The 24,573-nt window shown below is 53.1% G+C and overlaps 1 protein-coding gene across 2 annotated transcripts in view; it reads right to left on the bottom strand.

Moving 5' to 3' along the window:
- Positions 1–24,573, bottom strand: part of tbcd (tubulin folding cofactor D) — a 282,112-nt gene that overhangs the window by 250,439 nt on the left and 7,100 nt on the right. Inside the window, exons 1-2 of one of the 2 annotated variants that reach the window (XM_072558323.1) lie at positions 23,206–23,353; positions 822–872 (exon numbers count right to left, since the gene is read on the bottom strand). In XM_072558323.1, the coding sequence (XP_072414424.1) occupies positions 822–867 (46 nt within the window). In that variant the 5' untranslated portion in view covers positions 868–872; positions 23,206–23,353. Of the gene's footprint in view, positions 1–821; positions 873–23,205; positions 23,354–24,573 lie in introns of those variants that run through there. The other variant, XM_072558324.1, reaches the window with a different exon arrangement.

Genomic DNA, 24,573 nt, shown 5'->3' with positions numbered 1-24,573 from the left:
GTGCATTTTAGAGGTCAGTTGAGAGTCAACCACATTGCTGTGGGTCTGGAATCACATATCAGTCAGATCAGCTGAGAATGGCAGATTTCCTTCCCTGATGGACAATAGTGAGCCAAATGGGTTTTCCCGACAACTAACATCAATAGATTCTGAATTACAGTTTTATTTTTAATTGAATCTAAATTCCAAGTCCCCAGAACATCAGCTGAGTTTCTGGATTAATGATCCACTGATAATACCACTGGGCCATTGCCTCACTTCTTCTTCATTACATACTCTGCGCACATCAGACTGCAACAAGATTTAAAATAAATGGCAAAATAACAAAAGCAGGAATTTGGTCGATGTTTTCATATATTTATAGTCTGGAAAGCTCCATTAGAAACATAGTAGAAAAGATTCCATGGAAATTTTAAAAAGGCAGTGAGACATTTCCTGCAGAGATGGGTTTGCAGAGAAATAGTTGGGATGTTGAGCTGAATTGGAGAACCGTTTTGAAGAATGAACACAGGCACAACAGGTTCAATAGTCTCATTCTGTGCCATAAGATAATAAGCTGAAAACAGGTTGGAGATAATATCTATCTGCAATTCAGATGTCACAACAAGGACATGTCTCTGGAGTCAATTACGATGAGAGGTTTACATCAGATATTGTGACAACATACTATCATATAAACCTAAAGCACAGAAAAAGCCACTCATCTCACTGCCAATGCCAGCATATGCAATAAATAGCAAGACTGTACATTTATGCTAGAATTTCTTACATATAAATGGCTACTTCCCTTTCAATAGACCAGAAAACATAGATTATCTTACCCAAATGTGGGTCCAGCAGATGAGGTTGTTCCTGGTATTTATCCATTATGACTGGAACAAGAAAGAAAAGTCTATTAGTGAACAACACATACTTGGTTATACAATTTCCAGACATTAGTACAGGTGGATTGTTTCTTTCCTCATCAGTCACAATGCTAGCCTTGTGGCACTTCCTTCCATTTAGGGTGTAGGTTTGCTTGCTGAGCTGTAGGTTTGATATCCAGACGTTTCATTACCTGGCTAGGTAACATCATCAGTGGTGACCTCCAAGTGAAGCGAAGCTGTTGTCTCCTGCTTTCTATTTATATGTTTGTCCTGGATGGGGTTCCTGGGGTTTGTGTGATGTCATTTCCTGACTGTTTCCTGAGGGGTTGATAGATGGTTTCTAGATCTGTGTGTTTGTTTATGGCGTTGTGGTTGAAGTGCCAGGCCTCGAGGAATTCTCTGGCATGTCTTTGCTTAGCCTGTCCCAGGATAGATGTGTTGTCCCAGTCGAAATAGTGTTTTTTTTCCCCTCCGTGTGTAGGGCTACGAGGGAGAGAGGGTCATGTCTTTTTGTGGCTAACTGGTGCTCGTGTATCCTGGTGGCTAACTTTCTTCCTGTTTGCCCTACGTAGTGTTTGTGGCAGTCCTGCATGGACTTTTGTAGACGACGTTGGTTTTGTCTATGGGTTGTACTGGGTCTTTTAAGTTTGGTAGTTTTTGTTTGAGAGTGTTGGTGGGTTTGTGTGCTACTAGGATTCTGAGGGGTCTTAGTAGTCTGGCTATCACTTCTGAAACTACTTTGATGTATGGGAAGATGGTTAGGGTTTCTGGCTGTGTTTGGTCTGCTTGTCGTGGTTTGTTCTTGAGCAGGAATGAACAGGAAATGACATCACCACAAACCCCAGGAACCCCATCCAGGACAAACATATAAATAGAAAGCAGGAGACAACAGCTTCACTTCACTTGGAGATCGCAACTGTTGATGTAACCTAGCCAGGTAATGAAACATCTGGATATCAAACCTACAGCACAGCGAGCAAACCTACACCCTGAACCTCAACCTGAGCTACAAACCTTCACAAACCTTGCACTTCCTTCCATATCTAAGAGATTTTCGGACTCAGGGTTGAGAGATTATCTGGTTATTGTCACTTGTTGTTGTTGTATCTTGTTGTGCATGTATTATCTGGCATGCTTTCAATATTATTCCAATACATGTGCTTTAAAAGTAATATTTAGCTTCAAAGTGCTTCGTCATTCAATAATTTCATGGCTGATTTGATTGTAACCTCAAATTCATATTCCCACATGCTCCTGATAACCTTGCAATCCCTTGCTTAACAGTAATACCTTTTCCTTAAAAAACATGCAATGACTCTGCTTCTATTATATGTTCAGGAAGAGAGTTCCAAAGACTCATTACCCTCAGAAAAATATTCACCGCGTTTCTGTTTCAAATGACGACATCTAATTTTTAAATAGTGACCCTAGTTCTGGATTCTTCCACAAGAGGGAAACAGCTACACTGCCAAAACCCTTCATGATTTGACATATTGCTATCAAGTCTCCTCTTATTCTTCTAAACTCCAATGAATACAACTCTAGCCTATAAATAAACCCACTCATGCCAGTTATTACTCTTGCAAACCTTCTCTGAACTGCTTCCAAGTAGAAATCAATAAGAATCATCTGGTAGCCGTTACAGAGAAAGAGCTGTAGGATGAGATATAACAGAATCTTAATGCTGAAAGGTGTAGGACTACTATGGAATGACAGGAAAAAGTTGAAGTGTGGCTCTATTTATTATTAATGATATTAGCACAACTTATATTGTTTATATTCATTTGTATCCTTCTTTAAATAAGATGACCAATAATGAACACAGTACAGTTCAGAGGTGAAATCACCTGCGCCTGGTTTCACTGAAACATAACCTCTCCACTCCTGTATTAAATTTCCTTAACAATAAATGATCACTTTCCTAATTACTAGCTGTACCTACATACTAATCATCTTGTGATTCATGAGTAAGGCCACGCAGATGACTCCACCTCAGAGTTCTGCAATCTGCTGCCATTTAAATAACGTTTCAAATTTAATTCTCCTACCAAAAGAGATAATTTCACATTTTCCCATATTATACTCAATTTGCTAAATGTTTGCCTACTGACTTATCGGACAGTTCCTCTTTATCTGTTTAATTCATCTGTAATTTTCTTATTTCCCATTATTAAGTTTCCAGTCAATCCAGTCAACCCTCCAGGGCATTACCACTAAACTATTAAGCCAGAGACCAAAGTAATGTTCTGGGTGCCTGGGTTCAAATCCCAGTATGGCAGATGGAGGAATTTGAAGTCAATAAAAGTCAGGAATTAAGAGTTTAATAATGATCACAAATGTGATTGTTGGAAAAACATATCTGGTTCATTAATGTCCTTTAAGGAAGGTTATCGTCATCCTTACCTGGTCTGGCCTACAAGAAATTCCAGACCCACAGCAAAGTGGTTGACCCTGAACTGCTGTTTGGAAAATTGGGAATGAGCATTAAAGGCTGGTCCAGCCAGCAACTTCCAACTCGCATAAATAAAAAAAATCTAGTGGACCAAAGTTAAACATGGTTAAACTCTTGCTACCCATTTTTACAGCTAGCTTTCTCTCATAATCTGAGCTTTCCCTCTTTTAAATATATTGTTTGTTCTTTGTTGTGTTTTATATTCAATCCAATTTTTTCGATCTGCCACTGGTTTTGACAAAATGACATGTCTTTAAGTCTCATACAATCCTATTATGTCGTGTTAACCACAGACCGGTGATTGAACAGTTTATAACCAGTATCCTCTTCCCAACTTAGTTTTCTACCTGCGTGCTGGTAACTATATTTTGCATTCCTTTATCTAAGTCAATTATATATAAGTGGAAATAGTTAAGGCCCCAGAATTGATTCATGTGGCATACCGCTCATTACGTTTTGCCAAGTTGAAAAGGATTCATTTTTATCTACTGCACTATACCATCAAGTTTTACTTCCAGCAATAATCTTTGATGTGGCACCCTATCGAGTATTTCCAGAAACTACGTACAACATATCCATCAGTTTCTCTTCATCCACAGCATTTGTTACCTCAAAAATAATTTCCCTGTCACAAAAGATGTTGACTCTGCTTGATTACTTAACTTATCCAAATGCTCTTCTACAACTTGGTCAATAATAGCTGGTTTTCTCTTTGACAAATGTTAAGCTAACTAGACTGCAGTTTCTTGCTTTGTCTCTTTCCTTTCCAAACAAAAAAGGACATCTGCTATCCTCCAAACTAACATGAACATTCCTGAACCAAGGGATTTTTGGAACATTCAAACCAATGTATCTACAAAATTACTAATCACTTCTCATAATACCAAAGGATGGAGTCCATCAAGACACTTGTCAGCCTGTAGGTCTATGTGGCTGCTGATTGTGAGTTTCCTGAAATGCTCCCTCCCTTCCATTTACAAATTTGTCACTACATCTGGGGTGCCACTGGTGTCCTCCAGAGTGTAGATTAATGCAAGATACCTGTTCAATTCATCTGCCGTTTCCTTATTTTCCATTAAGTTTCCAATCTACCAGACCAATGCCGACTCTGTGAAACTCTTACCAACCGTTTCTACAGCTGTGGCTAGCTTTGTCATACCCTGACCTTTGCAACTCATTCATATTTTCTTCATTCTTTGCTGTTTACATTCAGTCCAATTTTCTGACCTGACACTGGTCTTGACACAATGACATGCTTTTTCTTAAAGTTGATACCACCTTTATCATTTGTTGTTAATTATAGATGGTGGGTTTAACCCTTGGAATTTTTTTAACTCATTGAAGTCTAAGTCTGGAATGATGGAATATATCCTTCTTGCCTGGACATGTGCAGCGAGAATAACTAGTTGCTGGGTACCACATTCAATCCCTCCATCACTGATGCTCAGGAGCAGCTGTGTGCGCGCCACTTACAAGATGCACTACAAACATTCACTTATATTGCAATACAGCAACTTCCAAACCCACGACCATTACCATCCAGAAGGACAAGGGCAGCGGATGGATAGGGTTCAAGAAGGCAGCTCACCACTTCCTTCTCTAGGGTAACCAGAGATGGGTAATAAATGCTGGCTTAGCCGGCAATGCAAGATTCAGATGAATTATGTTTTAGATATTTATGTTGTAGATTCTGAAACACCCTTTTACATTTTAGCTCCTGCACCGCTATTAAACTACCCTTTATCCTAATTTGCCAGTTCAGCCAGATCTGCTTTCGTGCCCTTGTAATTGTCCTTATTTCAATTTACAAAAATAATCTTGGACCTGATTCTTTCTCCCTCAAATTGAATGTAAAAATCAATCTTATTATTGTTACTCCTACCTAGCAGCATCTTCAGTATGGGATCACTAACTAACCTCTCTCATTGCACAATACTAGATCTAACAGTGCTTGCTCTCTGGTCAGCTGCAAAGGTTGCTGTTCTAAGAAACTAACTTGAAAGAAATTCAACAAATTCAGCAAAGCAACCTTTGTCCATCTGGCTTTTCCAGTCGACATGTGGATTAAAATCTCCCAGAATTATTACAGCAGCTTTCTGATAAGCTCTCGATTTTTTTTTCCCCCTAAGCCCAATGCTGCTGCAAGGTTATTATTCGGGGACTTCTCCAGCATTCCCACAAATGACGTCTTGCTTTTATCATTTCTACACAAATGATTTTCACATCTTGATTTCCTGAACTTGGTTGTCCTGGTCTATTATGCTCATACCATTATTAACAAATAAAGCCACCGTTCCAACTTTTCCTACTTTTCTGTCATTCATAAGTAATCCTGCACTTTCAAGATGGAAGTTTCAATATAGGTCATCCTGCAGCTACTTCTCTGTAACAGCTACCAGATGGTATTTATTGATTTCTGTTTGCATTGTTAGGTCAGCTATTTTCACAGAAGAGATAGTAGAATCCCTACATTGTGGAAACAGGCCTTTCAGCCCAACAACTCCACACCAACCCTCCAAAAAGTAACCAACCCTGATCCATTCCCCTACCCTATTATCACATATTTACTCTTCACTAATACACCTAACCTACACATCCCTGAACACTATGGGCAATTTAGCATGGTCAATCCACCTAACCTGCACATCTTTGGATTGTGGGAGGAAACCGGAGCACCCGGAGGAAACACACACATACAGTAAGAATGTGCCAACTCCACACTGTCGCCAGAGGCTGGAATTGAACCCGGGTTCCTAGTGCCGTGAGGCAGCAGTGCTAACCACTGAACGAATGTGCCACCCTGAATTTTGTTCTGAATGCTATATGATTCCAGTACAGAGTCTTAAATTTTGTTACAGTCATACAGCATGGAAACAGATTCTTCAGTCCAACAAGTCCTCAGCGACCATGTTCCCAAACTAAAATAGTGCCGCCTATCTGAGCTTGGCCTATATGCCTCCAAGCCTTTCCTATTCATGAACCTATCCAAATGCTTTTTCAATGTTGTAACTGTACCTGCGTCCACCACTTTCGCGAGCAGTTCATTCCACACACAAAATATTCTGTGCGGAAAAAAGTTGTGTCCTTTTTAAATCTTTCTCCTCTCACCTTTAAAAATATGTTTCCTCATCCTTTTCCACCATTTGTAAATTGTAGTCTTATCTCTTGGTTAACTGTTAAGATTCATACTCTCTGTTCCTTCCTATCACAATGTATCATTTCCCATATGAATAGAAATCTCTTTGGCCTTGACTCTAAGAATAATCACATCTTCCCAAATTTGATTCCTTGTTCACATTGTTCGATTGAAAATCATTTCTATTTCCCTAATCATTGAAATTGTCCCATCAGTACAAATCCCAATCTTTCCAATACTGGTGTCAGTGCCTCTAGAACCCATTTCTCCCACACCAGCCTGTTGGTCATGCTTTCATCTCTCCAATTTGATTGCCTAGTGCCAACTTGCACATGGCTCAGGTAATAATGCAGAGACTATAGCATTTCTGCTTCTTAATATGGTACCTTATTCTGCATACTGACTATGCAGAATTTCCTTCATTTTCCTGCATAGCATCTGGATCCTGCTCACCCCAACCCCTGGCAGGCAATGCAGCAATACGGACTCAAGCTCTTTGCTTCAAGGCACACTGTCAATCCACCTCACTATACTGCCCCATGACAATTTACCATGCACTTTTAAGTGAATTTCTGTACCATGGCACTACAGTCAATTATCTCATCCTCTCTGCAGTCCTTTCTTTCATCCAAACAAGGTGCAAGAGGTCCTGGGAGGGTGAAAAAGTTTAAATAAAAGCAAAAGCAACAGAACATCCATTTCTCTTCCAGCCCAGAACTCCCTGAACATAGTACCAGCACAAATGTTTTAATAGTCTAAGTCTTTCTCTCTTCTTTTGTAGTTTTATGCCAATTGAATTTGCTTTGCAAGTTCATTGAATTGAACACAAAGCCATTATAAATTAGTTCATCTCAGATGATGAACAACTGACCAATCGCAGAAAAAATGTTGCATTTATATCGCATTTAACCACATCCAATGCAAACCTCAAAGTGCTTCACAACTAGTGGAGGACCTTTGAAGCCAGTGCTGTTGTAGGTGCAAATGCAGGAGTCAACATACATACAGTAAATTTACAGAAATAGTAACAGAGATGAATGGCTCGTCAACCTATCGTAGAAGGCATTGGTTGAGGGAGAAACACTAAACAGCACTGGAAGATCTCTTTCTTCCAAGTGGTGCCACTGTATCTTCTGTATTCAGAGAGACTAAGTCTCAAATTTCAATCCCACCTAATCTCGAGCAATCTAACTTTCATATGCTGTATTATATGATCGGCCCTAAAAATGCTCAAGTACATAAAACTGATGGAATTTAAGCAAAGGGACCTCCACTCGGGATGTTAAAAGCTGGACAAGACCAATAGTTCTTGTGATAAGAACAGAACAGAATATCATGTAAAATCCTCTGGAAATACTGTTTAAGAAATCATTAATAAACAACCTTAGTAAGATGCAAATGAATCTTGAAAACGATTTTTTAAACCTAGAAATCATTTGAATATTTTGCAATGCCACTTCGACCTTTCATTGCAGTCAATTCCAGGAGCTGATGAGATAACGTTTTGATGAAAAAAGTAAACAAATGCTAAAACGGATGTCTCCATTGCAAGGAACAGGAGTAAGAAAAAGTTGATTTAATTTTACTCTAATCAGTGCTCGAAAAGCAAAGCAAAAATGAGAGCAACATTTTATTTTAATATTATTGTTTATTTCATGCAGTTCAAGCATTTGAAGAGATATGATGATAAATAGATTCAATGTTTCACATTATTTGAACGTGTGTCTAAATATTTTGTGGCCTGATAAACTGTCACCAGCAACATTTGTTTGTGTTTAATGGGTAGGTTTGATTTATTTCTGTTAGCTGCAGGCAACGTAAAAAACATATCAAGCCTTCTTGGCATACAATTGTAATAGTCATCAGACATGACCAGGATTGTGGGATGAGGGGATATTTTATGAAAAGAATTCAGATTAAATGGTCAAATGGCCCAGTTCTGCTCCAATTCTGTATGCTCCTATGGCTTGGTCATCAGCTGAGGAAGGTCTACCAGATTATGATGCAATCATCAAATAACATGCCATTGTCAGGCCTTCAGTGGATCAAGGCTCTAAAAGGTGGGAAGTCCAGCCTACTGAGAGCTGCTGGCCAACGAGGCAGTGAATATATAATCACTGTGGGAAATATAATCACTGAAGGCCCAAGATCACACAACAATCCAGGTTAGAACGAAGACATGGCACGAGGCAGAGGATGCAGTTGGGTCAGCAGCAAAAGAGGAGGGGAAGGCTCTCAGCAGCAGCCTCCAACTCTATTCCCAATGTACATTGTTCAATCAGGAACCGAGTGCCTTTGAATAAGGAGCTCTCACAGGACACAAGTCACCTATATACGTTCAGTTGCCAAGATCATCTTGTGACAGCAGATCTGTCTGCTGCTGGCTCAATACCAACAGTACTTGGATGAGGTATTTGTGGCAATAACATCCCATTTAAGGGCCCTTCCTAGGCTCTTCTGCCACTGATTTAATTTGCACGTGGGCAAGATGGGGTGGTGGTGTCCCTGTCAGCCACTGTTCCAATCTATTACATGCTCTTCCCATCTCAAAAATCACCACAGACAAGGGCACAAAATGCCATGCTAGGCTTGCAGAGAAACATCCTTAAATCAATCATGATACTGCAACTTCTTTATCAGAGACTGGCAATTAGATAAAATGCACTTAATGTGACGTGGTACACCCTCAGTTATAGAGTGGCAGTTACAGTTTGAGAGAAGGTTTAGAATCTCATAAGCAAACATTTTGTCAAAGAAGTTTTTTTTTCATTCCTGCCTCTTGCCAAGTCCCTAAGTCCTGTGACACTAACAGTGCACATCCAGAGGTATACCCTCGCATTCTAGACAAGGAACAAGTTCTGTTGCTGACACTATGAACTTCAAAACAGCATTGAACAGAGTAGACGTGCAGTAAATTCTAAGACAGAAAGAGCAAGATCTGTTTCCACCATGGTAGTGAACAGAGTATCAAATTTATAAGGAGAATTTAAAAGCAAAAAATAATAAGGTAAAGACAAAACAAAAATGTATAAATCATAAATTAAAACAGAAACTCTTTGAAATAACGAGTAAATGTAAGGCCATCGGAAAGAAAAGTGATAAATTATTACTGGTCAGAGAAAATGTTGTAAATTTTAAAATGTCCAGTGCACTTGAAAGCTTTGAACGTAAACAAGGTACATTAGACTAATTTTGCTGAAAATGTTAAAGCAGCAATCTTTGTTAACTACCAGTTTAATTCTAACGAATTGGTAGTAACTTCCACCCATAATTGAGAAATGCTACTATTACTGAAGAACTATACATTTTGTTTTCAAATCTCAGAACTCCTCACCCTGTATCCCCAAGTCCACCATTTTGGGCAAGCAGCACTGGGATGTTAGCTTGTCTGATGTCATCATGCCCAACACATTACTGACATAATGCTCACCATGTCACTGTTAGTTTGTGACAGGTGAGGAAAGACAGCAAAAGTGACAAATACATAGGAGTTGAAGTGAACTTAGTGACAATGAACGTGCAAGCTTTAATCACTATCCTCATGTGTTAGAATTCACAGAATTTTGGAATGACAAAACAGCAGAAAGGAAAGCTACCTCAATGATGGGTAAGCAACTGTTACCAAGGCAAAATTTGTAAGTATATAATCCAATTGATAAATAGGATTCTCATAAGGTACTTCTGACAATGACTTTTGTTTCTCCTATGGCTGTGAAAACATTACTTTTACTCTGCAGACAACATTCAAAGCTGTTATAATATTGTCTAATGCTCATGTTATCTGTGGCAAAACAAAGTGACAATGTGAAGTGTGTTGGTTGTGCATCAATCCAAGACAAACTAATGCACTAGGTGTGAAGCCAGCACCAAAAATTAACATTGACTGGACTCTTTTCCCTCAAAGAATCTTATAAACCCATTCTTAAACAACTAATGCTTATCTAAATGTACCATCACAGATTGGAGCCAATCACAGCCTCCACCAGTTTAAAAAAGCCAACACAAAGTTCAAGTCTTAATATGTTATGCAAATTGTATCACAGAATTTTACAATATTCTAATTTAGATTGTTGTTGGTTTGCTGTGAAGGCTATAGAATCACAACTCTAAGTCGCCAACTGACTTCCTTCTATGCTGTTACAATTCTGTGAATTGTTTTTCTGGTGCTTAATATTGTTTCAACACTAAGATGATGGGAGAAATCTACAAAAAAATGAAACAAGTTAAAAAACAGGAGAACCTCAGACAGATTGACTAAGGATTATCAATGGCCAAGTTTTTTTTAATGGAGTTACAGAAGAGAAGTTCAAAAATATGATTAAAAATGAGTTAAGCTGTGTATACAGAAATGTTGAGTCTATAATAAAACAGTAAAACTGGAGGCAAAATATTTTGCAACTAACAATATATATAGTCAGGGTTACTGAGACATGACAATAGAAAAATCAGAACTAACAAGTAGACACTGAATATTTTAAAGAAATGAAAAGAGATAAAGGGGAGGAGGAGCAACTGTACTTAATAGAAATGTTGCTGACGGACAGTTGAAAAAGTGATACAGCCATCAGGAAGGCAGAAATCACATCCATGTGTATTACTACAAACGAAATAAAGTTTCAATTTACAGACTTTTGGACACTCAACATTGAGCCCAACAATTTCAGATCATAATCTGTGTCCCAGTTTTTCAGGCAACACTCCAGGTGATACAATTATTGTTTCCATTTTCACATCCTGTAGACCCATCATGTCTTTTGTTTCTTGCTCGGTACCATCTCCTTTTACCTCGCACATCATCCCTTTTGTTATTTAATCACTCCTCCTTCCACCCTAACACAAATCTTCCTTTTGTTCTTGTCTTTCTTTCCTTGCCCTGTACGTGCTAGAAGGCTACATCACCAACATTTTCCATTTCCGACAAAAAGCACCAATCTGAAAAGTTAACTGTTTCCTTTGTCAAATATCCTTCCAGACATAAAAAGCAAGGGACACACATCAAAATGAAAAAGAATGCAAAGAAATTAATAAGGCAATGTTACAAAAGAGGAACTATGAAATTACATTATCAAACGAAATAATAAAACAATCTGTAAGTACATTAACAGAAGAAGGGAGTTGGAGTGGGAATAATGCCACATACAGTAATAAGAAAATGGAAGAGAACTGAGGGTTATGCAGATAGAATTGAGTGAGGCAAGATGAAAGGTGTCTCAGAGAGAGTAAATATGCTACAATGAACTGTGTGGCCCACCTTACCTTTAGTTGTGTTACATGTTCAATATTCAAGATTGCCTTAAAAATGCTCAACATATTATGTGATACAAAATAAAAAATGCTACAAACAAGGTGGCCAGTGAGGACTTGAAATAAAAGGAAAATTTAATAAACTCCAGCAGAGACTGTTTCTAGCACACAATAGACATTATCAGATCAGCCAATGCTGCCATTTCCTACGAATGAATAAAACAAATTTACTAAACTTGTCTGTTATTCAATTGAACATTCATGCTTGAAACATTAATTTCTCTCCTTAAATATTGCTGCATTGACATGCTGTGTAATATCCAGCATTCTATCTTTCTATTTTCAAAAGAGTATGGGTTCTTTCTTGTTTCCATTACTATAATACATGCTACTGAGAATGTATACAGTGAAATTAAACAGGTGCGTTATAGGATCATAAGATATAGGTTCAGAATTAGGCAATTTGACCCATTGAGTCTCACCATTCGATCATGGCTGATATATTTCTCAACCCATTCTCTTGCCTTCTGCCCATGATGTTTTATTCCCCTACACAACAAGAACTTATCTATCACTGTTATGGCCTCCACAGCCTTCTGTGGCAATGGGAAGGGGAAGGGAAGGGGTGGGGGGGGTGCGGGGAGGGGGAATAGGAGATTGTGGAACATTTAGAATTACGTGTATTCTATCTGCAATTTGTTTGCCCACACCCTATCCTGTCCAAGTAATTCTGCATTCTTGCTACTTCCTCAACAGTACCTATCCCTCCAGGTATCTTTGTATCATCTGCAAACTTAGCAACAATGCCTTCAGTTTTTTTTGTTCATATTGTTTTCCTTTTTTTTTTAACCCCCCACTACCGCCTAACTGCGGTAGTGTTTATTTTGTCCCCAGCACCCATGTTGTGCGTGAAGGTGTGAGACACAGTGAAAGACACAAGGTTCAATTTTCCACCACCAGGAAGAAAGGAAACACCCGAGTGGCTTGTGACATGCCTTCAGTTCCTTCATCCAGATTGTTAATGCACAACTATAATGAATAGCTGTAGTCACAAAACTGACCCCTGCAGAAGTCCACTTGTTACCGACTGCCATCCTGAGAAAGACCCCTTATCCCCACTCTCTGCTTTCTGCCAGTCAGATAATTCTCTCTCCATGTCAGTACCTTGCCCCAACACCCTGAACTCTTATACTTAGCAGCCTCCTGTGCAGCACCTTGTAACAGGTCTTTTGGAAATCAAACAGATCACATCCACTGGCATTCTTTTGTCTAACTTTCTCATTATCTCCTCCTCAAAGAATTCTAACACATTTGTTAGGCATGACCTCCCCTTGCTGTCTCAGTCTTATCTTACCACGTACTTCCAAGTATTCCACAATCTCATCCTTAATAATAGACCCGGAAATCTTACCAACAACAAAAGTCAGGCTAACCAGACGATAATTTCCCAACATTTGCCTGCCTCCTTTTTTAAACGGGCATTACATTAGCCAGTTTCCAGTTCTTGAGCCCCTCTCTGACTCCAGTGATTCTTAAAAGGTCACCAACAGTGCATGTACAATCTCCTGATCTATTTCCTTCAGAGTATAGGTGATGTATTCACCTTCAGACCTTTTTAGCTTCCACTGCACCTCTCTTTAGCGATAGCCACTGTGTTCACCACTGCCCCCCTGGCTCTCTTGAAGTTCTAGTTTTCTACTGTTGTCTTCCAGAAGTGGAGGAGGCTGGTACAATTATAACATTTAAAGGGCATCTGGATGGGTATATGAATAGGATGGGGGTTTGGACCAAGTGCTGGCAAATGGGACTAGATTAGGTTAGGATATCTGGTCGGCATGGACGGGTTGGACCGAAGGGTCTGTTTCCATGCTGTACATCTCTAAGACTCTGGCGTACCACTAATCTCCATCACATAAGCCATGCTTTTTCTTTTGCTTTTAGCTCTCTTTGGTTTTCCTTGTTGGCCATGGTTGCCTTGACCTCCCCATAGGGAGAGGGTAGGGGGGGAAGAGAGGGGAAGTGAGGGGGTAGGGAGGGGAAGTGGGGGGGAGGGAGAGAGAGAGAGAGAGAGAGAGAGAGAGAGAGGGAGGGAGGGGGAGGGGGGGGAGAGAGAGGGAGGGGGAGGGGGGGAGAGAGAGGGAGGGGGAGGGGGGGGGAGAGAGAGGGAGGGGGAGGGGGGGGGAGAGAGGGAGGGGGAGGGGGGGAGAGAGAGGGAGGGGGGAGAGAGAGGGAGGGGGAGGGAGGGAGAGAGAGGGAGGGGGAGGGGGGGAGAGAGAGGGAGGGGGAGGGGGGGAGAGAGAGGGAGGGGGAGGGGGGGAGAGAGAGGGAGGGGAGGGGGAGAGAGAGAGGAGGGGGAGGGGGGGAGAGAGAGGGAGGGGGAGGGGGGGAGGGGGAGGGGGGAGGGGGAGGGGGAGGGGGGAGGGGGGGAAAGGGGGTAGGGGGGAGGGGGGGAGGGGGGGAGGGGGGAGGGGGGAGGGGGGAGGGGGGAGGGGGGAGGGGGGAGGGGGGAGGGGGGAGGGGGGAGGGGGGAGGGGGGAGGGGGAGGGGGAGGGGGAGGGGGAGGGGGGAGGGGGGAGGGGGAAGGGGGAGGGGGAGGGGAAGGGGGAGGGGAAGGGGGAGGGGAAGGGGAAAGGGGGGAGGGGGGAAGGGGGGAAGGGGGGAAGGGGGGAAGGGGGGAAGGGGGGAAGGGGGGGAGAGGGGGAAGGGGGGGAGAGGGGGAGGGGGGGAGGGGGGGAGGGGGGGAGGGGGAGAGGGGGAGAGGGGGAGAGGGGGGAGGGGGGAGGGGGGAGGGGGGAGGGGGGGAGGGGGGGAGGGGGGGAGGGGGGGAGGGGGGGAGGGGGGGAGGGGGGGGAGGGGGGGGAGGGGGGGGAGGGGGGGGAGGGGGGGGAGGGGGGGGAGGGGGGGGGAGGGGGGGGGAGGGGGGGAGGGGGGGGAGGGGGGGAAGGGGGGGGAAGGGGGGAAGGGGGGGGGGAGGGGAGGGGGGGAGGGAGGGGGGAGGGGGGGGATATGGGGAGAGGTTGGGAGGGAGAGAGGGAGGGAGGGAGGGGGGGAGGGGGGGAAGGGGGGAGGGGGGGAGGGGGGGAGGGGGGGAGGGGGGGGGGAGGGGGGGGAGGGTGTGGGGGGAGGGGGGGAGGGGGGGAGGGGGGGAGGGTGGGAGGGTGGGAGGGAGGGAGGGAGGGAGGGAGGGAGGGACTGAGGGTGGGGAGGGTGGGTGGGAGGGAGGGAGGGAGAGGGTGGGTGGGAGAGAGAGGGTGGGAGGGGGGGGAGAGAGAGGGAGGGTGGGGGGGAGAGAGAGGGAGGGTGGGGGGGGAGAGAGAGGGAGGGTGGGAGGGGGGGGAGGGAGGGAGGGAGGGGGGGACGGGAGAGGGGGGGTAGGGGGGGAGGGAAGGGGGGAGGGGGGAGAGAGAGGGGAAGGGGGGGAGGGGGGGAGGAGAGAGGGAGGGAGGGAGGGTGGGTGGGGGGAGAGAGAGGGGGGGGGGAGAGAGAGGGACGGGGGGAGAGAGAGGGAGGGTGGGAGGGGGAGAGGGAGGGTGTGGGAGGGAGGGAGGGTGGGGGGGGAGAGAGAGGGAGGGTGGGAGGGGGAGAGAGAGGAGGGTGGGTGGGGAGGGGAGAGAGAGAGGGAGGGTGGGAGGGGGAGAGAGAGAGGGAGGGTGGGGGGGGGAGAGAGAGGGAGGGTTGGGGGGGGGGGAGAGAGAAGGAGGGTGGGGGGGAGAGAGAAGGAGGGTTGGGGGGGGGGGGGGAGAGAGAAGGAGGGTGGGAGGGGGGGAGAGAGGGAGGGTTGGGGGGGGGAGAGAGAAGGAGGGTGGGGGGGGGGAGAGAGAAGGAGGGTGGGGGGGAGAGAGAAGGAGGGTTGGGGGGGGGGGGAGAGAGAAGGAGGGTGGGGAGGGGGGGGAGAGAGAAGGAGGGTGGGGAGGGGGGGAGAGAAGGAGGGGGGGAGGAGAGAGGGAGGGTGGGAGGGGGGGTGGGAGGGGGATGAGAGGAGAGGGAGGGTGGGAGGGAGAGAGAGAGAGGGGGGGTGGGAGGGGGAGAGAGAGAGGGAGGGTGGGAGGGGGAGAGAGAGAGGGAGGGTGGGAGGGAGAGAGAGAGAGAGGGGGGGTGGGAGGGGGGAGAGAGAGAGGGAGGGTGGAGGGGGAGAGAGAGAGGGAGGGTGGGGGGGGGGAGAGAGAGGGAGGGTTGGGGGGGGAGAGAGAGAGAAGGAGGGTGGGGGGGGGGGGGAGAGAGAAGGAGGGTGGGGGGGGGGAGAGAGAAGGAGGGTTGGGGGGGGGGAGAGAGAAGGAGGGTGGGAGGGGGGGAGAGAGAAGGAGGGTGGGAGGGGGGGGGAAGAGAAGGAGGGGGGGAGAGAGAGGAGGGTGGGAGGGGGGGGAGAGAGAGGGAGGGGGGGGGAGAGAGAGGGGGGGGGTGGGAGGGGAGGTGGGAGGGGGGGAGGGAGGGGGGGGAGGGAGGGAGGGGGAAGAGGGAGGGGGGGGGAAGAGAGGGGGGGGGGAAGAGAGAGGGGGGGGGGAAGAGAGAGGGGGGGGGGAAGAGAGAGGGGGGGGGGGAAGGAGAGAGGGGGGGGGGAAGAGAGGGGGGGGGGGAAGAGAGAGGGGGGGGGAAGAGAGAGGGGGGGGGAAGAGAGAGGGGGGGGGGGAAGAGAGAGGGGGGGGGGAAGAGAGAGGGGGGGGGGGAAGAGAGAGGGGGGGGGGAAGAGAGAGGGGGGGGGAAGAGAGAGGGGGGGGGGGAAGAGAGAGGGGGGGGGAAGAGAGAGGGGGGGGGAAGAGAGAGGGGGGGGGGGGAAGAGAGAGGGGGGGGGGAAGAGAGGGGGGGGGAAGAGAGGGGGGTGGGGAAGAGAGAGGGGGGGGAAGAGAGAGGGGGGGGAAGAGAGAGGGGGGGGAAGAGAGAGGGGGGGGGAAGAGAGAGGGGGGGAAGAGAGAGGGGGGGGAAGAGAGAGGGGGGGGAAGAGAGAGGGGGGGGAAGAGAGAGGGGGGGGAAGAGAGAGGGGGGGGGAGGGGGGGGGGAAGAGAGAGGGGGGGGGAAAGAGAGAGAGGGGGGGAAGAGAGAGAGGGGGGGGGAAGAGAGGGGGGGGGGAAGAGAGGGGGGGGAGAAGAGAGGGGGGGGAGAAGAGAGGGGGGGGAGAAGAGAGGGGGGGGAGAAGAGAGGGGGGGGAGAAGAGAGGGGGGGAGAAGAGAGGGGGGGGAGAGAGAGGGGGGGGAGAAGAGAGGGGGGGTGAGAAGGAGGGGGGGGAGAAGAGAGGGGGGGGAGAAGAGAGGGGGGGGAGAAGAGAGGGAGGGGGGGGGAAGAGGGGGGGGGGGAAGAGGGGGGGGGGGGAAGAGAGGGGGGGGGGGATGAGAGGGGGGGGGGGGAAGAGAGGGGGGGGGAGAGAGGGGGGGGGAAGAGAGGGGGGGGGAAGAGAGGGGGGGGGGGAAGAGAGGGGGGGGGGAAGAGAGGGGGGGGGAAGAGAGGGGGGGGGAAGAGAGGGGGGGGGGAAGAGAGGGGGGGGGAAGAGAGAGGGGGGGGGGAAGAGGGGGGGGGGGGGGGGAAGAGAGGGGGGGGGGGGGAAGAGAGGGGGGGGGGGAAAGAGGGGGGGGGGGAAGAGGGGGGGGGAAGAGAGAGGGGGGGAAGGGAGAGGGGGGGAAGGGAGAGGGGGGGGGGGGAAGAGAGAGGGGGGGGGGAAGAGAGAGGGGGGGGGAAGAGAGAGGGGGGGGGAAGAGAGAGGGGGGGGAGGGAGAGAGGGGGGGGAGAGAGAGGGGGGGGAAAGAGAGAGGGGGGGGGAAGAGAGAGGGGGGGGAAGAGAGAGGGGGGGGGAAGAGAGAGGGGGGGGGAAGAAGAGAGTGGGGGGGAAGAGAGAGGGGGGGGGAAGAGAGAGGGGGGGGGAAGAGAGAGGGGGGGGGAAGAGAGAGGGGGGGGGAAGAGAGAGGGGGGGGGAAGAGAGAGGGGGGGGGAAGAGAGAGGGGGGGGGAAGAGAGGGGGGGGGGAGAGAGAGGGGGGGGAAGAGAGAGGGGGGGGGAAGAGAGAGGGGGGGAAGAGAGAGGGGGGGGGAAGAGAGAGGGGGGGGGGAAGAGAGAGAGGGGGGGGGAAGAGAGAGGGGGGGGGGAAGAGCAGAGGGGGGGGGAAGAGAGAGGGGGGGGAAGAGAGGGGGGGGGGAAGAGAGAGGGGGGGGGAAGAGAGAGGGGGGGGGAAGAGAGAGGGGGGGGGAAAGCGAGGGGGGGGGAAGAGAGAGGGGGGGGGAAGAGAGAGGGGGGGGGAAGAGGGGGGGGGAAGAGAGAGGGGGGGGGAGGGGGGGGGAAGAGAGAGGGGGGGGGGAAGAGAGAGGGGGGGGAAGAGAGAGGGGGGGAAGAGAGAGGGGGGGAAGAGAGAGGGGGGGAAGAGAGAGGGGGGGGAAGAGAGGGGGGGGAAGAGAGGGGGGGGAAGAGAGGGGGGGGGGAAGAGAGGGGGGGGGGGAAGAGAGAGGGGGGGGGAAGAGAGAGGGGGGGGGAAGAGAGAGGGGGGGGGAAGAGAGGAGGGGGGGGGGAAGAGAGAGGGGGGGGGGGAAGAGGGGGGGGGGAAGAGAGAGGGGGGGGAGGGGGGGGGAAGAGAGAGGGGGGGGGAAGAGAGAGGGGGGGGAAGAGAGAGGGGGGGAAGAGAGAGGGGGGGAAGAGAGAGGGGGGGAAGAGAGAGGGGGGGAAGAGAGAGGGGGGGGAAGAGAGAGGGGGGGGAAGAGAGGGGGGGGAGAAGAGAGGGGGGGGAAGAGGGGGGGGAGAGAGGGGGGGGAAGAGAGGGGGGGGAAGAGAGGGGGGGGAAGAGAGGGGGGGGGAAGAGGGGGGGGGGGAAAGAGAGGGGGGGGGAAGAGAGGGGGGGGGAAGAGAGGGGGGGGGAAGAGAGGGGGGGGGAAGAGAGGGGGGGGGAAGAGAGGGGGGGGGGGGAAGAGAGGGGGGGGGGAAGAGAGGGGGGGGGAAGAGAGGGGGGGGAAGAGAGGGGGGGGAAGAGAGGGGGGGGAAGAGAGGGGGGGGAAGAGAGGGGGGGGGAAGAGAGGGGGGGGGAAGAGAGGGGGGGGGGAAGAGAGGGGGGGGGAAGAGAGGGGGGGGGAAGAGAGGGGGGGGAAGAGAGGGGGGGGGAAGAGAGGGGGGGGGAAGAGAGGGGGGGGGAAGAGAGGGGGGGGAAGAGAGGGGGGGGGAAGAGAGGGGGGGGGAAGAGAGGGGGGGGGGAAGAGAGGGGGGGGAAGAGAGGGGGGGGGGAAGAGAGGGGGGGGGAAGAGAGGGGGGGGGAAGAGAGGGGGGGGGAAGAGAGGGGGGGGGGAAGAGAGGGGGGGGGAAGAGAGGGGGGGGGAAGAGAGGGGGGGGGAGAGAGGGGGGGGAAGAGAGGGGGGGGGGAAGAGAGGGGGGGGGAAGAGAGGGGGGGGGAAGAGAGGGGGGGGGGAAGAGAGGGGGGGGGAGAGAGGGGGGGGAAGAGAGGGGGGGGAAGAGAGGGGGGGGAAGAGAGGGGGGGGAGAGAGGGGGGGGGAAGAGAGGGGGGGGGAAGAGAGAGGGGGGGGGGAAGAGAGAGGGGGGGGAAGAGAGAGGGGGGGGAAGAGAGAGGGGGGGGAAGAGAGAGGGGGGGGAAGAGAGAGGGGGGGGAAGAGAGAGGGGGGGGGAAGAGGGTGGGGGAAGAGGGGGGGGGAAGAGAGAGGGGGGGGAAGAGAGAGGGGGGGGAAGAGAGAGGGGGGGGGAAGAGGGGGGGGGAAGAGGGGGGGGGAAGAGAGAGGGGGGGGAAGAGAGAGGGGGGGGGGGAAGAGAGAGGGGGGGGGGGAAGAGAGAGGGGGGGGGGAAGAGAGAGGGGGGGGAAGAGAGAGGGGGGGGACAGAGAGAGGGGGGGGAAGAGAGAGGGGGGGGAGAGAGAGGGGGGGGGAAGAGAGAGGGGGGGGAAGAGAGAGGGGGGGAGAGAGAGGGGGGGGAAGAGAGAGGGGGGGGAAGAGAGAGAGGGGGGGGGGAAGAGAGGGGGGGGGGAAGAGAGAGGGGGGGGGAAGAGAGAGGGGGGGGGAAGAGAGAGGGGGGGGGAAGAGAGAGGGGGTGGAAGAGAGAGGGGGGGGGGAAGAAGAGGGGGGGGAAGAGAGGGGGGGGGAAGAGAGAGGGGGGGGGAGAGGGGGGGGGAAGAGAGAGGGGGGGGAAGAGAGAGGGGGGGAAGAGAGAGGGGGGGGGAAGAGAGAGGGGGGGGAAGAGAGAGGGGGGGGAAGAGAGAGGGGGGGGAAGAGAGAGGGGGGGAAGAGAGAGGGGGGGGAAGAGAGAGGGGGGGAAGAGAGAGGGGGGGGAAGAGCGAGGGGGGGGAAGAGAGAGGGGGGGGAAGAGAGAGGGGGGGGAAGAGAGAGGGGGGGAAGAGAGAGGGGGGGGAAGAGAGAGGGGGGGGAAGAGAGGGGGGGGGGAAGAGGGGGGGGGGGAAGAGAGGGGGGGGGAAGAGAGGGGGGGGGGAAGAGAGGGGGGGGGGAAGAGAGGGGGGGGGGAAGAGAGGGGGGGGGGGAAGAGAGGGGGGGGGAGGGGGGGGGAAGAGAGAGGGGGGGGAAGAGAGAGGGGGGGGAAGAGAGGGGGGGAAGAGAGAGGGGGGGAAGAGGGGGGGGAGGAAGAGAGAGGGGGGGGGAAGGAGGGGGGGGGGAAGAGAGGGGGGGGGAAGAGAGGGGGGGGGGGAAGAGAGGGGGGGGGAAGAGAGGGGGGGGGGGAAGAGAGGGGGGGGGAAGAGAGGGGGGGGGAAGAGAGGGGGGGGGAAGAGAGAGGGGGGGGGAAGGGGGGGGAAGGGGGGGGAAGGGGGGGGGAAGGGGGGGGGGAAGAGGGGGGGGGAAGAGGGGGGGAAGAGGGGGGGAAGAGGGGGGGAAGAGGGGGGGAAGAGGGGGGAAAGAGGGGGGGGAAGAGGGGGGGAAGAGGGGGGGGAAGGGGGGGAAGGGGGGGAAGGGGGGGAAGGGGGGAAGAGGGGGGGGAATGGGGGGAAGGGGGGGAAGGGGGGGAGAGGGGGGGAAGGGGGGGAAGGGGGGGAAGGGGGGGGGAAGGGGGGAAGGGGGGAATGGGGGAAGGGAGGGGGGGGGAAGGGGGGGGGAAGGGGGGGGGAAGGGGGGGGGAAGGGGGGGGGGAAGGGGGGGGGAAGGGGGGGCGTGGGAGAGCGACGGGGGGAGAGGGGGAGAGCGACGGGGGGAGAGGGGGAGAGCGACGGGGGGAGAGGGGGAGAGCGACGGGGGGAGAGGGGTGAGAGCGACGGGGGGAGAGGGGGGAGAGCGACGGGGGGAGAGGGGGAGAGCGACGGGGGGAGAGGGGGAGAGCGACGGGGGGAGAGGGGGAGAGCGACGGGGGGAGAGGGGGAGAGCGACGGGGGGAGAGGGGGAGAGCGACGGGGGGAGAGGGGGAGTGCGACGGGGGAGAGGGGGAAGTGACGGGGGGGAGGGAGATTGTGACCGGGGGGGAGGGAGAGGGGGTGTGTGACGGGGGGGAGGGAGAGGGGGGTGTGTGACGGGGGGGAGGGAGAGGGGGGTGTGTCAGGGGGGAGGGGGGGTGTGTGACAGGGGGGAGGGGGGGGGTGTGACAGGGGGGAGGGGGGGGGTGTGACAGGGGGGGGGGTGTGACAGGGGGGAGGGGGGGGTGTGACAGGGGGGAGGGGGGGGTGTGACAGGGGGGAGGGGGGGGTGTGACAGGGGGGAGGGGGGGGGTGTGACAGGGGGGAGGGGGGGGGTGTGACAGGGGGGAGGGGGGGGTGTGACAGGGGGGAGGGGGGGGGGGTGTGACAGGGGGGAGGGGGGGGGGTGTGACAGGGGGGAGGGGGGGGGGGTGTGACAGGGGGGAGGGGGGGGGTGTGACAGGGGGGAGGGGGGCGGTGTGACAGGGGGGAGGGGGGGGGGTGTGACAGGGGGGAGGGGGGGGGTGTGACAGGGGGAGGGGGGGGGGGTGTGACAGGGGGGGAGGGGGGTGTGTGACAGGGGGGAGGGGGGTGTGTGACAGGGGGGAGGGGGGTGTGTGACAGGGGGGAGGGGGGTGTGTGACAGGGGGGAGGGGGGGTGTGTGACAGGGGGGAGGGGGGTGTGTGACAGGGGGGAGGGGGGTGTGTGACAGGGGGGAGGGGGGTGTGTGACAGGGGGGAGGGGGGTGTGTGACAGGGGGGAGGGGGGTGTGTGACAGGGGGGAGGGGGGTGTGTGACGGGGGGAGGGGGGTGTGTGACGGGGGGAGGGGGGGTGTGTGACAGGGGGGAGGGGGGTGTGTGACAGGGGGGAGGGGGGTGTGTGACAGGGGGGAGGGGGGTGTGTGACAGGGGGGAGGGGGGTGTGTGACAGGGGGGAGGGGGTGTGTGACAGGGGGGAGGGGGGTGTGTGACAGGGGGGAGGGGGGTGTGTGACAGGGGGGAGGGGGGTGTGTGACAGGGGGGAGGGGGGTGTGTGACAGGGGGAGGGGGGTGTGTGACGCGAGGGTGGTCGTGACGAGGGGGTGTGACGGGGGGGTGTGGTGTGACGGGATGGGGGGGTGTGACGGGATGGGGGGGTGTGACGGGATGGGGGGGGTGTGACGGGATGGGGGGGTGTGACGGGATGGGGGGGTGTGACGGGATGGGGGGGTGTGACGGGATGGGGGGGTGTGACTGGGGGGTGGTGGGGGGGAGGGGGTGTGATGGATGGGGGGGAGGGGGTGTGATGGATGGGGGGGGAGGGGGTGTGATGGGGGGTAGGGGGTTTGATGGGGGGAGGGGGTTTGTTGGGGGGAGGGGGTTTGATGGGGGGAGGGGGTTTGATGGGGGGAGGGGGTTTGATGGGGGGAGGGGGTGTGATGGATGGGGGAGGGTGTGTGATGGATGGGGGGGGGGAGGGGGTGTGATGGATGGGGGGGAGGGGGTGTGATGGATGGGGGGGGAGGGGGGTGTGATGGATGGTGGGGGGAGGGGGTGTGATGGATGGGGGGGGAGGGGGTGTGATGGATGGGGGGGGAGGGGGGTGTGATGGATGGGGGGGGAGGGGGGGTGTGATGGATGGGGGGGGAGGGGGTGTGATGGATGGGGGGGGAGGGGGTGTGATGGATGGGGGGGAGGGGGTGTGATTGATGGGGGGAGGAGGTGTGATGGGGGGAGGAGGTGTGATGGGGGGAGGGGGGTGTGATGGGGGGGAGGGGGTGTGATGGGGGGAGGGGGGTGTGATGGGGGGGAGGGGGTGTGATGGGGGGGGGGAGGGGGTGTGATGGGGGGGAGGGGAGGGGGTGTGATGGATGGGGGGGGGGTGTGAATGGATGGGGGGGGAGGGGGTGTGATGGATGGGGGGGGGGGGAGGGGGGAGGGGGGGGAGGGGGGGGGGGAGGGGGGAGGGGGGGGAGGGGGGGGGGAGGGGGGAGGGGGGAGGCGGTGGCGGGGGGGAGGGAGGGGTAGGGGGTGGGGGGGGGAGGCGGTGGGGGGGGGGGAGGGGTAGGGGGTGGGGGGGGGGGGGTAGGGGGTGGGGGGGGGGAGGCGGTGGGGGGGGGGGGAGGGAGGGGTGGGGGGGGGGGAGGGAGGGGTGGGGGGGGGGGGAGGGGGTGGAGTAACGCTCTGGGATGCGGAGAAGGGAGGAAGCGGCGCGGGCTCTCACCGGTGAACTTCTGGCTGATGATCTCGCTGTGGGCCGGCTCAGCGGCGCCCGCGCTCCCCAGGCCTAGCAGCAGGCTCCGGACCTCCTCGCTCTCACTGAAGGTCTGCAGTGAGTTGGCCTTCGCGATGAGATCGGGCTCCCCTCCCGCCCCTTCATCCTGTTCCACCTCGGCCGCTTCGGGGCCGGCTCTCGCTGAAAGCCATCCGCCGCCCAATTTGCTGCCGACCGCCGGCCGCTGCCCTGGCAACCACCTGGTGTCTCTGACCTCTCACCCCCAGGTACGGCGCTCACTCTGGGACAGAAAGAGTGAGAGCGCGTTTCCGAAACAGCTCCACCACTTGATGCCAGCGGCAAGCTCCACCTCAGCGTGGCCTGGGCGTGTATACCCTGTCGCTCAAAACAACCACATTCTTGTGATCATTGACAACAAAAGCCATAGCAACCGAGGAGTTTTCTTTTCACGCAGAGAGTGGTTAGGATCAGGATTGCACTCTCTGTGGTGGTGACTGGGTTAATGGAGGCTTCCAGAAGGCTATTGGACTCTTATCTGAAAATAAACAATTTAAGACTGAGAAGAGGAGTCATTCTTCTTTCAGACGGTTGTAAGTCTTTGGACCTCCTTACCATAGGGAGCTGTGGGGGGCAGCATCCTTGTGTATATTTAAAGCTGAAGTAAATAGTTTCTTGATGAGTCGTGGAATCGAGGGTAATGGGGAAAAGGCACTGTAGTGATTGGAACCAGGTAGATTTCATGACGATGAGATCCTTGACTGGGGTTGTTAACCTGGTGAGTCAGGAAACCCTGACTGACCAATATAAACAGGGGAACTTTCGGGCCTGGGTATTCCTGGAGAAGGAGCACATGGTGTCTGACAACACCCTTGAGGTTTTACAGAGAGAGGTGGGCACCGCAGGGTGTGAAATGCTTTATTTCCCCTCCGACTGTATTTTGATTTAATTACCCTTTGTTATGGAGGGCAATGCTTGTTACTGGCTACCCAGGTGTTTTCCTTTCTTCCTAGTTGTGGAATATGTGGGATAGAGGTAAATTAATGTTACTTCTGCACATCTGCAATTCCATTTTACAAAGTAAATGAGCTCACACCAGTGTGTAATTGTTTTAGCCAAGAGCTGAGTCAACAAGAATGGAAACGATGTGGAGGAACTATATAATTGTTTTTGTATTAGCTAAAATTGTATGTCAGAATGAGATGTGACAGCAAAACAATGGTAGACATTACGGGCAAATAGATAAGATGTTGTGAGGGGATGAAGTTAAGCTAGATACGCCTGTACAAACAGTAGGTATAAACATCTGTTTCCCACTTTTACGAAAACACAGGAACAAACCCCAATTAAAAGGGTTAT

This window comes from Chiloscyllium punctatum, chromosome 39, assembly GCF_047496795.1.
Source record: "Chiloscyllium punctatum isolate Juve2018m chromosome 39, sChiPun1.3, whole genome shotgun sequence".
NCBI classification, from domain to species: domain Eukaryota; kingdom Metazoa; phylum Chordata; class Chondrichthyes; order Orectolobiformes; family Hemiscylliidae; genus Chiloscyllium; species Chiloscyllium punctatum.
This window is presented reverse-complemented; position numbering and strand designations above follow the sequence as displayed.